This window comes from Otolemur garnettii, unplaced genomic scaffold (genome assembly GCF_000181295.1).
Source record: "Otolemur garnettii isolate 467f Iridium unplaced genomic scaffold, OtoGar3 scaffold00097, whole genome shotgun sequence".
In the NCBI taxonomy this organism is placed as follows: domain Eukaryota; kingdom Metazoa; phylum Chordata; class Mammalia; order Primates; family Galagidae; genus Otolemur; species Otolemur garnettii.
In genome coordinates, this window is record NW_003852492.1 from 177,590 (window position 1) to 189,994 (window position 12,405).

Below are 12,405 nucleotides of genomic sequence, written 5' to 3' on the forward strand. Positions count from 1 at the left end.
TTTTAAGGGATATTATTCAAAGGTATTAAGAGCATTTAGCTTACTGAAGGGCTAAACAAAAATAAAGCTATATAATAGGTTCAAAAGCATAAAAGTACATTTGGTTCAAAATGAAATAATTGCAAGATGTCTATTAAGTTTACACTGGGATGACAGTTCAAGAGATAATAATTTTATTTTTAACCCTGCCCTCCCTTATAACACGGACTTTTAGACTAGTATTGCTGCCCTTCCACTTCCCCTCAATTAAAAGTTCAAAAATTTGCTATCCATAGTAGTGTCATGAGAACATTAAGTTGATTATTAACATGACCAAACCAGAAAACCTTCTTACTCAAGAAGACATTCACTTACTGTCCACTTTAGCATGATCTGAGTGTCACTGACGGCCTCTGTATATGCAATGTGAGGCCCAGCTATTGGACGGTTGGAGAAACGGTTGGGGAACCCAGCCACCTGGTAAGGACGAGACGCTGAGCTCCGAAAACTCTCACCATAATGGTTGATGGCAATGACCCTAAATTTGTATGTTGAACCTTTGGGGGAAAACAAAAACAAAACAAACCTCGTAACTAAAAACAGCTTTAAGGAGACAGGTGAAGGTGTCAAATGTGACAAGCATGGTTAAGTATCTCTCTGTCATAAAATAAAATACTCTGAAGACTACATGGTAAGCAAATTTTCCCACACTTGAGTATTTCAATAAGCTGGAGGTGGCTGCTCAATGCACTATGCTCAAGATCCCAAGACCTTATTAGGAGTCCCCAGGAAAGATGGCCTCAAAAGATTAAGTGTCTTCTCATAGAGGGAGCAGGCAAAGAACAGGAAAGCAGACATTTACTCCTTTAATCATCCTGTTCTAAGTCATACCCAACAAAGACAGTATTTGTTGAAGTTTCTGTCCCCCAAACTAGGCTCTTTTCACTTCGAAAGAAACAACTGAAGTTTAAGAAGGTGAATACATTCATCAACAGGCACTATGCAGGTGACAGCAGATGTCATTCTGGGTTCACTGCTATAGGGTGCAGATTTACACTGCAGCAGAAGGAATTTATTTGGATTAGTTATTGAGAGCTTTTAAAAAGTGCTAAGGATTGTGAATTTCTGAAAATTTGACTGAAAAATAAATTAGAATCCTAATGCGAGTTTCCTAATAGCACAAAAATAACTATTAGGCTTCTGAAGACAATGTTTTCAATGCATAAACTATTGCATAGCTGGGCCCACACTTCTGCCTTCTCCCAGCTGCAATGCTATGCTCCTCTGCTCCTGTGTAGACTGACACAGGCAAAATGTATATTTTAAAGTCCAGAATTGAAAATGGCCAGGAAAACGAAACAAGTAAAAGTAAACAAAGTTTCTTTATCCTTTTTCTCTTCTACAATTTAAATTCTTTCATATGGCCCAAGACTTTGGGGAGGAAGAGTGGGGTTCCTCGGTTGGAACAAATCTTAAAAGAACAAGCAAGTGTTAATCGTCTTATTTTCATAAAACTAAGTGCTAAGTACAAGTGTGCTAAAACTCAGCATCAGATCAAACTGATACTTTTTTTTTTTTTTTGAGATGCAATCTCACTATGTCACTCTGGGTAGAGTGCCATGGTGTCACAGCTCACAGCAACCTCCAATCTTGGGCTTCAGTGATTCTCAGCCTCTCCAGTAGCTAAAACTACAGGCGCCCACCACAACACCTGGCTATTTGTTGCTGTTGTTGTTGCAGTTGTCATTGTTGCTTTAGCTGGCCCAGCCGGCCAGCCTCAGTGTACAGGGCTGGCACTATAACCACTGTGCTACAGGTGCCAAGCCCTGATGCTTTGTTGTTAACCAAACAACAAGCACTCTTCCTCTCAAAATGCTCCGTCATGGCAAAACATATTCACTGCATTATTTCTAATTGCAAATAAGCAGAAACAATTAAAAGCCAGAAATAGAGAATGATAAAGTGAATTATGATGCATTTACATGCACAGAAGATAAACAGCTATTAAACGTTGAGCTTGTGAAGAATTTTAGTGACATTGGAAAATGCACATAAGAGGGAAGTGGGGTGGTAAAACAATGTTTAAATGGCATGATCCTATTGGTAGTAAGAAAAAGAAAGGGAAGAAAAAATATACCAAAATATAAGCAGCAATTATCTGGTGGATGGGAGCATATCAAGTGCTTACTCCCTTCTTTTCTTTATTCTCAAATTTCTATACAGCATCCATCACTTTAGCAATTAGAAAATATGTAAGATTGTTAAAAATACGCACCTAACATTTAGTACTGATGGCAAAAATAAAAGGAAATGTTTGAATTCTACTACCTGGTTCTAAACTTCGAACTTCCACAGAAAGTTTAGAAGGAGGAATGTCTTCAGCTGCCACCAGCCAGGCACTAGTCCTCATGCGTTTGTATTCAACCTTGAAGGCAGTGATTGGAGAGCCCCCATTTGCCCGTGGAATCCAAGTGACATAGACTGATGTCTCTGATGCTGTGGAGACAGTAGGCCGATCTGGTGCCTCTGGAACTAAAAACGGAAACATTTATTTCAATAATCCATGATGTCAGAGACAGAGTTTACTTAAATAAACAGGTAAACCCCAAACCTCATGTTATTAAATGTTCTTCACCAAATTTTTTGCCAGGATCAGTAAAACTATGGCTATCTTCCTGTCCTCTGTTAAAAGCTAATGGGGGCCTGGTGCAGTGGCTCACACCTGTAATCTCAGCACTACGAGGAAGGAGGATTACTTGAGCCTAGGGGTTCAAGATCAGCCTGAGCAACATGGCGAGACCCATCTCTACAAAAAATACAAAAATTAGGTAGGCATCACAGCATGCACCAGTACTGCCAGCTACTCAATTATTATTTGGAGTTTCAAGTATGACTGTGGTTATAATTTATAATAAATACATACAACTACGTGTTTCTTTATTTAAAGGATTTTCTTTATCTATCTAAGCTACATAAAATACATTCAGCAATCCACCATTATATTAATTACTAATATTATAGTCTATCTCAATATTCCTCAAGGACACAGGAATGTTACTTGAAAACACAGACTGCAAGCAGCAGAGATAAAATCTGACTGGTAAAATCAATACTGATAATAATGGGAAGAGAGAATGTTGCTCAGGAAGAAGGCAGGAGACTGGATACATAGTTAAATAAAGCAAGTTGCTATCCAGGAAACACGTGAACATGTAGGAAAAAGCAGCCAGGGAGCTAATATCTGGTAATTTTCAGACAGCACAGCCAAGGACAAGGGACACTCAAACCCACAAACCAAACAGTCGAGAGCAGTGGTTCTCAACCTTCCTAATGCTGCAGCCCTTTAATACAGTTCCTCTGGATTGTGACCCACAGGTTTAGAACTGCTGGTCTGGAGTCCTAGACCCTGCAGCAGATGGGAGGTCAGGAGAAAGCTCCTCAGCACTGTGCACTCAGCCCCTCTTGGTGACCAAGCAATCTTGTGCACAACTCAAATGGTACACTGTACTGTCGCTGGCATACCACTCATCCCTACCAGGAAGAATACTGACAACAACAATCTAGTCCACAGGACAGAGGCACTGCAAACTAGTAAACTGCCATTCTGCTTTACGTTAATCACCTGTGAATTTTGTAGATGTGAGCAGGTTCTCAGGAGACCAAACAATCTTTTGGTATGCTATCGCTAGAAGGCTCTGGGCTGTGGGAACCCTAATTTGGGGAAACAACTAAGGGGCCCCATCTCTATCTAGCCTATGCCATGCTCCTCAACTGAACAACACCTCCCACTTCAGCCCCTCATAAATAGTGTTGCATGTGCTACTTGTATGGAGAAAAACATGACATGTTAAAGACAAATTCCTTAAGGAATAAAAAAAGGAATATAGTCAAAGCAGGCACCTTTGAGGGATACTTACTGTATTCCTTTTAAGATAGAAAGCAATGGAAACAGAATGAATAGAACTGTTAGTGAATCTCTCTTTTAATTCTACTAGAAAACCAAACATCTTATGTTGATTTATCTAAGGTTAAAACTCATCAAACACCACAGGTCAAACAGGAAAAGAAAGTTATTGGGAAAAATATCTCTACAGAGAAGAATATCTTCACTATCTAAAAGAAATAACACACGACTGCTGATAAGATAGAAAAGAGCAGTTAAAACCCCAGATGTGAGCAGTAGTTCCCCACTTCCTCCACCTTCTGGAGGGCCATAGGGGGCAGGACTGACCCAAGCTGCAGTTCCCCAATCCCTGAAACAGACATGCTGCTTTCCTCCTAAATCTGTTACAGAGATTAAACAAATCAGTTTTTATGGTTATCTTTGCTTGAATAACTCCAGACGCATGATTTCCAGAACTGAATCCATGATATTCACCTAAGAGCTCTTCCTATCTTTGTAGTAAATGGTCCCTAGGTAATCAAGCCCAAATCCCTTTCTTTACCCAGTGCAGACCCTAGTCCCTCATCCCCACACAGGCCTTCTCCCCTCCTCTGTTTACACCATAGCTCTCCTAAGTATTTTTCTGCCTTTCCTCATCTTTTGCCTTTCCTCCCACCTTCTTTCTCTTTAAAATCCTTTAAAGGAAAAGACTGAACTTTTAAGTGAACCATACAAGGCACCTACTGCCCCCCTACACTTGTGTCATTCCCACAGCACCTGTTCACATTAAAAATAAAAATCTCTAATCTCTAAGCAAACTAGAATATGTCAGCTACTTGTCTCTTGCATAAAAAAGGTGTCTCCCTATTTCGTCACCTAGCGGTATCATCCCTGTCCTCCAAGGCTTTGCTCAAGGTGGTGAGAAGCACCCACCCCCCTGTTCATCTACACCCAGAGATGACTCACATGTTGCTCGTGTGACTCCTCAGCACCAGGATACAACCTCATGCACCACTCAAATGGTACATCTGTCTATATGACCCACTATGTTGTTATGGGTATTCACTCTACTGTGAATTCCATGAAGGCAGGGATTATTATATTTTAGCTTGGCAGTTCCAGCATTTCCTACAGTGTCAACCAGAGGGTGTATAAAATAAATAGTAAGGGCTCAGGCCTATAGCTCAAGCAGCTAAGGCGCCAGCCCCATATACCAGAGCTGGCGGGTTTGAATCCATCTTGGGCCTGCCAAACAACAAGGACAACTACAACCAAAAAATAGCCAGGCACTGTGGCGGGCATCTGTAGTCCCAGCTACTTGGGAGGCTGAGGCAAGAGAATCGCCTAAGCCCAAGAGTTTGAGGTTGCTGTGAGCTGTGATGCCATAGCACTCTACCCAGGGCGACAGCTTGAGGTTCTGTCTCAAAAAAGAAATAAATAAATAAAATAAAATAAATAGTAAGGTTTTTACTTTCTAGATATAGGTTTTATTCACATGAAGCTGATATAAGTAATCTGTTTAACATTGTGCCTGAAGGCAGAAGAGCTCAGGTCAGAAGGATCCTGATAGAAGCAGCACAGGTGCTCCAGAGGGGAGTTCTAACATTATGACTTATCTTTGTCTGAGATCAGTCCATGAAAAACCATTAAAATATGGAAGAGAAGCCTGGAAATTCTTAGAGCTTCCCAAGGAAATTTTAATTCTTCCTTTGATGTCCTGACATATTAACATATTAGCATAGTCAGAAAAAGCATTCTAGGCTGTAATAGTAGAACTCATAAATGTGAGGTTTAAAAATTAAAAAGTGTTTTGAAAATTTTATTGCAGAGATATTTAAAAACCGTTAAGATTAACCAGATAGCAAAAGTGAATATGACATGTAATCTTCCAGTAAAATAAATTACTATAGGTACCACCATACCTTTTGATAAGTCTAACACAAAAATAGTCAGACTTTCAAAGTTCAAAGCACAAATTTAGTTTTCTTACAAGAAAACAGACAGAAAACCCCTTTTCTTGAGTTCTAAAACTTAGTACCAGAGCATTCTTAATCTGAGTTTATTAAGTTAAATGCCAATCTTGACACTGAGTAGTCAAAGCTTAAATATACGATATTTTAAAAAATGGTTGACAGGCTTGGTGCCTGTAGCTGAGCAGCTAGGGCACCAGCCACATATACTGGAGCTGGTGGGTGGGAACCCAGCCCAGGCCTGCCAAACAACAATGACAACTACAACCAAAAAATAGCAGGGTGTTGTGGCAGGAGCTTGTAGTTCCAGCTACTTGGGAGGCTGAGGCAAGAGAATCGCTTAAGCCCAAGAGTTTGAAGTTGCTGTGAGCCACAGCACTGTACCAAGGGTGATATAGTGAGACTCTGTCTCAAAAAAAAAAAAAAAGGTTGACATAGACCCTGAAAAAGCTATCTGGTAAGATACAGTCTGAATAATAAATAAATATCCTTTCCACCCCACCTCCCCAATCTGCCATTGGTCTGTGACACTCGTAAACAAAGTGAATAAAATAAAGATGATTTTCTTTACCTCCACTGTACCTGGATGAATCTGTGAGTACCACTCCAAAGTTGCTGTTTGCAGCCTCTGAAACAGCAGGGTGCTTAGGGATGCCCATAGGTGGAGAGGACACCTGCGTGTTTTTTGATGATGCTGTTTTCTCTAGAAAGGTTAAAAAACATATGCTGTAACAAGAGCTTATATATATGCAAAGTTAAAAAAGTACCTATGAAACTTTATTGGTATATAGGAATAAATATATGAACTTATCTGCCATAGCATCTAAACTTAACCTGTATTACAAATACATGGCTGATCTGAGGAAATGACAAAAAGTTACTTTGTCTTCTTCTAGTATCTTCAAGGGAAAGCTAAAGAGTGTCTTTTCTCAATATCCTAACTTTAATTTACGCATAGGAAAACCATAAGTGAAAAAGCCGAATGATTAGAGTGAAGGTTTTCAAACTTTTGGTCTGCTTTTCTTTTTACCGTACATATTTCTTAATTCTAAAATATAAAATTCAACATTAAAGAGCTTCTGTTAAGTTTTTCCACAGGAAAATTATCACACTGCTTTAACATTTCAAGAGTTAAAAAGGAAAATTGGGTGACTTTTAAAAAAATGAACATGTATACTTATTATTTAGTTTTTATAGGTCAGGCACCATAGACATCTAAGGACCAGCTGTGAAAATTAACACAAGATACATTTTATTTTTTATTTTTTATTTTTTTTGAGACAGAGCCTCAAGCTGTCCCCCTGGGTAGAGTGCTATGGCTTCACTGCTCATAGCAACCTCCAACTCCTGGGCTCAAGCAAGTCTCCCGCCTCCGCCTCCCAAGTAGCGGGGACCACAGGCGCCCGCCACAAGGCCCGGCTATTTTTTGGTTGCAGCCATTACTGTTGTTTGGTGGGTCCGGGCTGGATTCGAATCTGCCACGTTATGTGTATGTGGCTGGCACCTTAGCCGCTTGAGCCACAGGCGCCAAGCCACAAGATACATTTTAAATAGAAAATATTCACTACTTTTCTGGCCAGACTCAGTGAATAGATGAAAAGGTCTTTTTCAAAAGCCTCTAGATCATTGGTTCTCAACCTTCCTAATGCCGCGGCCCTTTAATACAGTTCCTGTGGGTTGCGACCCACAGGTTGAGAACCACTGCTCTAGATAGTCTCTCTTCAATCTTGACATCACTGTTTTATTATAGCGCCATCAAATACTATTCTGCCTAGTTTCCCATCTGCACCCACTGAAGTCTCGGTTCATTCATGGCCAAGCCATGATGGGATCTTTTCTTTTTCATAAATTTTTTTTTTAATTTTAAATTGTTTTAAGCTATATCCACTCTTGTAACACTTGAGTTCCAGCTATAGGTGTGCCTGTCATACAACTAGCGTTCACTGTACCCAGAAGATAGATCTTTTTCCCTCTTCTCTTTCTCCCATCCCCCTGCTGATTTCCACTAAGTTTTACCCCCCTCTGCCCAAATGTGTGCTCACTGATCAGTTCTAATTTAATTGTGAGTACATATGGCGTTTGTTTTTCCATTCTTGAGATACTTCACTTAGGAGAATGATCTCTAGCTCCATCCAGATTTTTACAAAATGCCTTAACTCATCCTTCTTCATGGTTGAGTAGTACTCATCGTACACATATACCACAGATTCTGTTAATCTGCCCATGAAATGATGAGCACTTGGGTTGCTTCCACATCTTTGCAATTGTGAATTGTGCTGTAATGAACATGCAACTGCAGGTGTATTTTGATAAAATAACTTCTCCTTTGGATAAATACCCAGTAGTGGGACTGCTGAATCACATGGTAGATCTACTTTTAATTCTTTGAGGAATCTCCATACTGTTTTCTACAGAGGTTGTACTAATTTGCAGTCCCATCAACAGTGTATAAGTGTCCCTTCCTCTCTGCATCCATGCCAGCATCTACTGTGTTTGGACTTTTTAATAAAAGCCATTCAAACAGGGATAAGGTGATATCTCACTATGCTTTTAATCTGCATTCCCTTGATGAGCAGTAATGTTAAACATTTTTTCATACACTCATTAGCCATTTGTTTATCTTCTTTGAAAAGATTCTGTTTGCGTCCTTTGTCCACGTTTTAATTTTTTTTTTTTTCTTGACTTGCTTGCGTTCTATGTAGATTCTGGCTGTTCGTCTTTTACTGGATGTATAATTTTTGAATATTTTCTCCCATTCTGTAGGTTGTCTATTAGCTCTACTATTTCCTTAGTTGTACTGAATCTCTTTAATTTAACATGTCCCATTTAATTATATTTGTTGCTGTTGCTATTGCCATTGGGATCTTAGTAATAAATTCTTTGCCTAGGTAAATATCTAAAAGAGTTTTTCTATATTTTCCTCTAGAATTCTTACGGTTCATGCATTAGATTTAAGTCTTTTATTTACCTTGAATTAATTTTTATGAGTAGTGAGAAGCAGAAGTCCTGCTGTTTCATTCCTCTGCATGTGACTATCCAATTTTCCCAGCATCATTTATTGAATAGGGCTTATTCTCCCCAGTGTGCACTGCTATCTGCTTTGTTGAATATCAGTCAGTTATGAGTAGATGGCTTCATATCTGGTTTCTCGGTTCTATCCACTGGTCTGTGTCTCTATTTTTCTCTCAATACTATGCTGTTTCAGTTGCTGTAGCCTTGTGGTCTAGTTTGAATTCTGGTAATGTGATGAATGATGGTATCTTTTCAGTCCAGCTTTCCCTCACAAGGTGCCCCACAGAGAGAGTAAGTGCTTTCTTGGTGCTTCTGCAGCACTGTCTTGGGAAATCTCTCATCGCACTTGCACCTGCCGCCTACTCCTGCCCTCCTCCAGTCTACCCACACTCCCAGCCAGAATCATCCTGCTGGAACAAACATCTTGCCACTCCTCTGTGCAACTACTCTGGCTCATCTCAGCTCACTCAGAGGCAAAACAAAGGTCCTGGCAATGCTGACAGACGCGGTGTGACCTGGACACCTGCCTTCTTCCTTAGCACCTCCCCACGGCCTCCTCACCTCTTCTGTTCCCACCTCAGTGACCCCTCAGTGCTACTCAGGCCCACCAAGCACACCTCACTCTGCCCTCTGCCAGCAATGCTCTGCCCCTTGACAGCCATGCAGCTCTCTACCTGCCCTGCTTCAAGTCCTGGCTCACTCACTGAGGACTTCCCAGCTCGCCTGCTTCAACTGTCACAATTCCTAGCCCACATACTTCCCATATCCACTCCTTCATTTATTTTCTTTGTTAGCATTGTCACCTTCTGGATTTGAACCCGCCACCTTAGGTGTATGTGGCTGGCGCCTTAGCCACTTGAGCCACAGGTGCCGAGCCTGCATTGTCGCCTTCTAATGTACTTACAACTTAGATATAAGTCTCTCTCAACTAGGATGTAAGCTCCAAAAGGCCATGGAGTTTTGTCTGTTCTGTTTATTGCCTAACACACAAAAGGTATTCAGTAAATATTCGCTGAACAGAATTAAATTTTCTCTTGTAGTTGTTATTTAAGTATATGTCTCACTTCCTTATCAAAGTCCAAGCTCCACTGGGAAAGACTGTATCTTGGTCATCTTTGTTTTCCCTGCATCACCTGCCCTCATGTTAGCTTATCATGAGCTCTCAAAACACCTATAGAATACTAAATGGAATGGAATAATATAACTACCTAAATGCCAAAAAGGTAGGGAGGGCTGCAATAGGATTGCTTAGTGAATTCACATATAAGAATCTCTACTCTCCAGCTCATCCCTCTGAAGGAGGACTGTGCTCACCTTTGCTGGTCCGAAAGGTGAGCATGGCAGGCTGTCCTTCGCCAGCTGCATTTCTTGCTACCATTAAGACTTCATAAAGACTCGACGGCTCCAGTTCAGTTAGGTGAAGCTCGTTTTCACTTCCTGGGACTCGAACTGTGTGCCAGCTTCCCACCATACCGGCCCCATCGTCCAGCTGTCCAAGAGAAAAGAAGCCAGAAAAACAGGAGATGGAAGGCAAAAAACCTTTCAGTGAAATTTGATAAAAATTAGAATTCACTTAATTCTAGAGGTATTTGGGGAGTAATACACCATTTATGTAAAAAATAAATAAATAAATAAAGACAGTACTTCTTCACAATAAGAAATAAAGGGGACCTCTAGCAAGTACTCAGTAATTCTCACCGTGAAGACTCCCAGCCCCACTACTGACCACTAGAGTGTGTGGTCTCCAGCCAGTTACCACCCTCCCAGAGTCCATTCCCTCTAGCTGTAATAAAAACAGTATCTTCTTTCTTACTGGGCTAATAGAAGAATAAAATAGGGATATAATAATGTGTATTATTGGTAGCATACAATATATACAATGAATATATGTCAAAATAGATATTATATGTTTGTATGTATGTGCATTATGTAATTATGTACTATATATTTCCAACATTCTTGTTTCATGTCTTGACACTGTTCTGTATGTACTGGAAGAAATAAAAAGAGATCTAATCACTTGTTTCTTGGTTAATAGAAAAAAAGAGACAATTTTGCAGAGTAGGTAAGATTACCTACCAGCAAAACTCACTTCCTTCATCTAAAATCAGGTTGGAAATAGAAGATAAACTTTAAAAGATCACCATGTTAGGCTCAGTGCCTATAGCTCAGTGAGTAGGGCACCAGCCACGTACACTGAGGCTGGCAGATTCAAGCCCAGCCTGGGCCTGCTAAACAACAATGACAACTGCAACAACAACAACAAAAAAATAGCTGAGCGTTGTGGCGGGCACCTACCTAATCGGGAGGCTAAGGTAAAAGAATTGCTTAAGTCCAAGAGTTTGAGGTTGATGTGAGCTATGATGCCATAGCACTCTACCCAGGGTGACATAGTGAGACTTTGTCTCAAAAAAAAAAAAAAAGAGAGATCACCACGTTAGTTGTTCTAGTCACTGAAACCACCCCATTTAATAATGGACACCAACATGTCTTGGACAAAGAAAATGATTTCAAATATTGAATCCATCCCCTCCCACATCTAGTAGTCTCACTGAACCGAGAAGAGACTTTTCATTCTGCTTTAATAAAAGTCCGGGGGTGGGTGGGTGGGGAACACATTATTGGAAGAACCAACTGACAGGTGCCCAAGGTTTACCAAAATAAATGACTGAACAATGTAAGATTTTACTAATACAATTAGGACAATTTAAAATGCAAGCAATCATCAGGGATTATGCAAGAAGGCCTTATTCAAATAGTTGTTTCTAATAAGAAACTGCTTTATTTGCCAAGTAAACTATATTCTACTTAGAGAGGTAAGAAATTACTGTTTTAAAAGTGGTTTATAAAAAAACTGTCAGGACATCACTGGGTTCTTAGAACCCCACTTTTGGGGGAAATTATTTATACTTCACTGTTGCTGCTTTTACAGGATTGGCAAATGCAGTATGACTGGTGGAGTAACTGACAAACTCACCATTCTGAAACACTCTTGTCTGTTCTCTGCTATTCCACAAAGTACACAATAAGGTATATGATACAAACAGTGTTACAGTGTGAGGAGAGAGCAGTGACAAATGAGAAGACATTACCTTTCGATACTTCACAAAATAGGCATTGATGGGCAGCTCACCATCCTTTCCTGCCCTCCACACCAGGTTGTACGTGTCTGGTGTGTGGGTCTGTGGGGGGCTCAGTATGATGGGAGCATCAGGGACAGAGGTGGCACTAGCACTCTTCTCAGAAGACGAGCCTGTTGCCCTGGAGTATGTCTTCACTGGAACTGAGCTTAATAATCCAGTTTCTAAACCATCTCTTCTACCTCTCTCATCATTCTGAGTGGTGTCATAAGGTGTGACTGCTTCTGGTTTTGTATTTGCTTCAAAAGGTACTGTAGGGAGAGAAAGGAAATGGCTTAAAGAAACTCACCATCTCAGCGTCTTCTACCCAGCTTGGGATAGTACTGCCCTCACTGGTATTATTGGCACAATTTGAGCCCTTCAAGTTAAAACAGAAAATGTTTTATTTTATAATTCATGGAAACATTTATCCTCTAATAGC

General features: G+C 40.3%; 1 protein-coding gene across 5 annotated transcripts in view; it reads right to left on the bottom strand.

Moving 5' to 3' along the window:
* Nucleotides 1-12,405, bottom strand: part of CDON (cell adhesion associated, oncogene regulated) — a 100,740-nt gene that overhangs the window by 30,532 nt on the left and 57,803 nt on the right. For all 5 annotated transcript variants that reach the window (XM_023516772.1, XM_023516771.1, XM_003795925.3 and 2 more), the window contains 5 exons: nucleotides 11,937-12,235; nucleotides 10,159-10,333; nucleotides 6,404-6,535; nucleotides 2,308-2,511; nucleotides 355-536 (listed from right to left, as the gene is read on the bottom strand). In XM_023516772.1, the coding sequence (XP_023372540.1) occupies nucleotides 355-536; nucleotides 2,308-2,511; nucleotides 6,404-6,535; nucleotides 10,159-10,333; nucleotides 11,937-12,235 (992 nt within the window). The remainder of the gene's footprint in view (nucleotides 1-354; nucleotides 537-2,307; nucleotides 2,512-6,403; nucleotides 6,536-10,158; nucleotides 10,334-11,936; nucleotides 12,236-12,405) is intronic.